General features: G+C 53.8%; 1 protein-coding gene across 1 annotated transcript; it reads right to left on the bottom strand.

The window, feature by feature from the left end:
* Window positions 1-199: 199 nt before the first annotated feature.
* COMMD2 (COMM domain containing 2) lies at window positions 200-2467 on the bottom strand (the record flags this gene model as incomplete). Its single annotated transcript, XM_010149950.1, has 3 exons — window positions 200-397; window positions 842-1015; window positions 2385-2467. Coding segments are annotated over 3 exons (455 nt in total), but the record flags the coding sequence as incomplete, so codon positions are not given.
* Window positions 2468-2675: the final 208 nt, after the last annotated feature.

Genomic DNA, 2675 nt, shown 5'->3' with positions numbered 1-2675 from the left:
AGCGTCCGCAGTTACCCATCTCCCGTCGAGCAGGTGCCGAGCCAGCGCGGCAGACGCAGCCGGTAATACGGGCCCAAGGTCCCGGCGCAGGAGAGCATCTCATCTGATCCAGACGTTTATTCTTCCTCGGCGAGCACCTGCGGGCACCGCCTGCAGCCGTGTCCGAGCCGCGCACTAAGCCGGCAGCCGCCGGCCCACGCTACTTCATGTTGCGCACGATCCTCCTGCAGTGATTTGTCTTCATCTCCCCCAGCGCCTGTTCCAGCTGCTGGATGAGGTGGAGGAGGGTAGAAGGGTCGGTTTGCAACACCCGGGCGGTGCGATCTTCGCTGTGATTAAGGTGCAGCTTCAGTGTCACCACAGGCTTAATCTGCTGTCTCAGACTCCTGCTGGCAAGCTGCAGGAGCGGATGAAACAGGAAGGGGGAAGAGAGAGGAGGGTTATCACGGCTGACCTTCACACCCCGCAGCAGCCGGGCAGGGCCTGCCAGGACTGACCACGTGTCTCTTAGTTGGTTTTATCAGGAGGAGCACTAAGCCACTTTAATCAAAGCTTTCGCAGTATTTCTGAAAATTAGGCAGTAATTAAGACTGAGTATGTTCGGTGTATGCGCACGTTGTTACACCACCAACGGAGCCCTGACCTCAGTTTCCACAAAGCAACAAATGCTTTGCGTCACCCCACACCCCGTCGCTACCTTCGGTGCAGTAACCAAATCACGGCAGTTTTAAATACACGCGAAGCCGCAGCCTCAATTACTTTGAAATGACATAAATTCATTGTTTATGATGTTAAAAACTGTACAGTAACACAGAGAGCACTGAAACCACGATGGAGGTACCTGCACATCCAGCCTCCACTCGAGATTGTGGTAGCTGGGAAGCTTTGGGGCCAGCTCGCTGAGAATGCTTCTGATCTCCTTCCGGTTCTCAAGGTACAGCTGGAGCAATAGTCTGTTCAGTTCATCCGGGAATCCCAGAACATGAATGGAATCTTGGAAGTCTGTCTCAGAAATCTAGGAACATCAGTTAAGGCCTTAATCCGGAACTGTGTTGTAATCCTTGTTTGCTGAGAAACAAACTGTAGGGAACGTTACAGGTGGTATGGGGCGGCTCTTTTCCTGCGGGAACGCGCGGGGCCGGTTCTACGGCAGGACAAACCACATCGCCCAGCTTGTAAGCACTTTACGTGTGCTGATGTGCACGACCTCCCGAACCACTTTACATCAGGGTGAGGCTTTAAAGAAAGCCACTCCACATCCTTGTGTTTAAGCCTTCCTATTGGGGAACAAAACGCAACACGCAACGGCACCCGAGCTTTGCTGAGATGGAGTAGTACTTCCCTCATCACCCAAAGAAAGCCACTCCACATCCTTGTGTTTAAGCCTTCCTATTGGGGAACAAAACGCAACGGCACCTGAGCTTTGCCGCAATGGAGTAGTACTTCCATCATCACCCTATCACCAGCACGTTAACGTAACATCCCTGCGGAACGACAAATGCTCTGGGATGATCTAAACGTTGGCACGTGTCGTGAGCCCTGGGTGCAGCTCCAAGGCTCACATCACTAACGCGCAGCGGCCCCAAGACGCCAATTCCCCCTGGTGAAGCTTTTGGGCTGAACTGGCGGAGCTGGTTCCTCGTGGAAGCCGTTCCTTCCTGAACGGAAAACGTCACACCTTTACGATGCATCTGTGCTGTAAACACACTGTGATACTCGGCGGTAACACGCGGCGGCGGATCTGTCACCCAGATCGCCGTGTTTCGAGGGAAGGTTCTGCAGTAGGTCAGTCCCTTCCCCACCTGCTCTTCAGAGCAATGCCTGCTTGAGTTTAATTGGCAGTTACTTGTCTCTGTCCCCCTTCTCCATGTCTGTCGTTCAAATATTCACTGTGTCAACAGTAAAAGGCCTTTCCAATGGAAACAGTAATTACCCAGCTATTGTGCTTTTAGTAACTGCTTGCACCCACCCAAACTGCCGATGTCAGGAGCTGAAAACACCCTCAAACCTACCACATCAGACAAGCGTAAGGGCACCTCACGGGGGTTAGCACGGCACACGTCCTGCACTGACACCACCTTCGCTCAGGGTTTGCTATTCAGACAGCACCGTCCTGCAGCATGCCTCTACGCCCCCAAATCGCTGTGTTTCCTTGCTGTACGCTAGTAAAATGTTGCCCAGTTTTGGCTTCAGACACTGAACCCAAATTCAGTCGCCCACGCAGGTGCTGTTTCAATGAGAACAGCATTAGACACCTGCTTTTTTAATTAAAAGAAAGGTCATCAGAACCAGGCTTTCCCCATTCATCAGTACACACAGAGCTCTAAGTGCGGAGAAGACGGCTCGAGCGCATCCCCGAATTCGTCACACGCAGGCACCCTCACCATGAGCTTGGAGCTTTCGGTAAGAAGATAGGTCAGTCCTTCTACCGCGTGCTGGACGGCGTCCACGCCAACGTCGAGTTTTCCTGTAGAGAGAGCACAAAGCGCCTTTCGCTTCCTTGTCCCCCTGCCACAGCAACAACACTCGGCACGGCACATCTGTCCACAGCTGGCGTGCCAAGCGCGCAGGAAGAAGGGAAGAGCAGAGGGTCGTGCATCCTTCAAGTAACAGCCTAAGGGCTGGAAGCGCAAGGCGGATCCCGCTCGCGTCCCGGCGCCCCCCCACGCTCCCCG

The sequence above is a fragment of the Eurypyga helias genome, unplaced genomic scaffold, assembly GCF_000690775.1.
Source record: "Eurypyga helias isolate BGI_N326 unplaced genomic scaffold, ASM69077v1 scaffold38994, whole genome shotgun sequence".
Taxonomy (NCBI): Eukaryota; Metazoa; Chordata; class Aves; order Eurypygiformes; family Eurypygidae; genus Eurypyga; species Eurypyga helias.
Note: the sequence above shows the minus strand (reverse complement) of the source record. Positions and strands in the feature narration are given on the sequence as shown.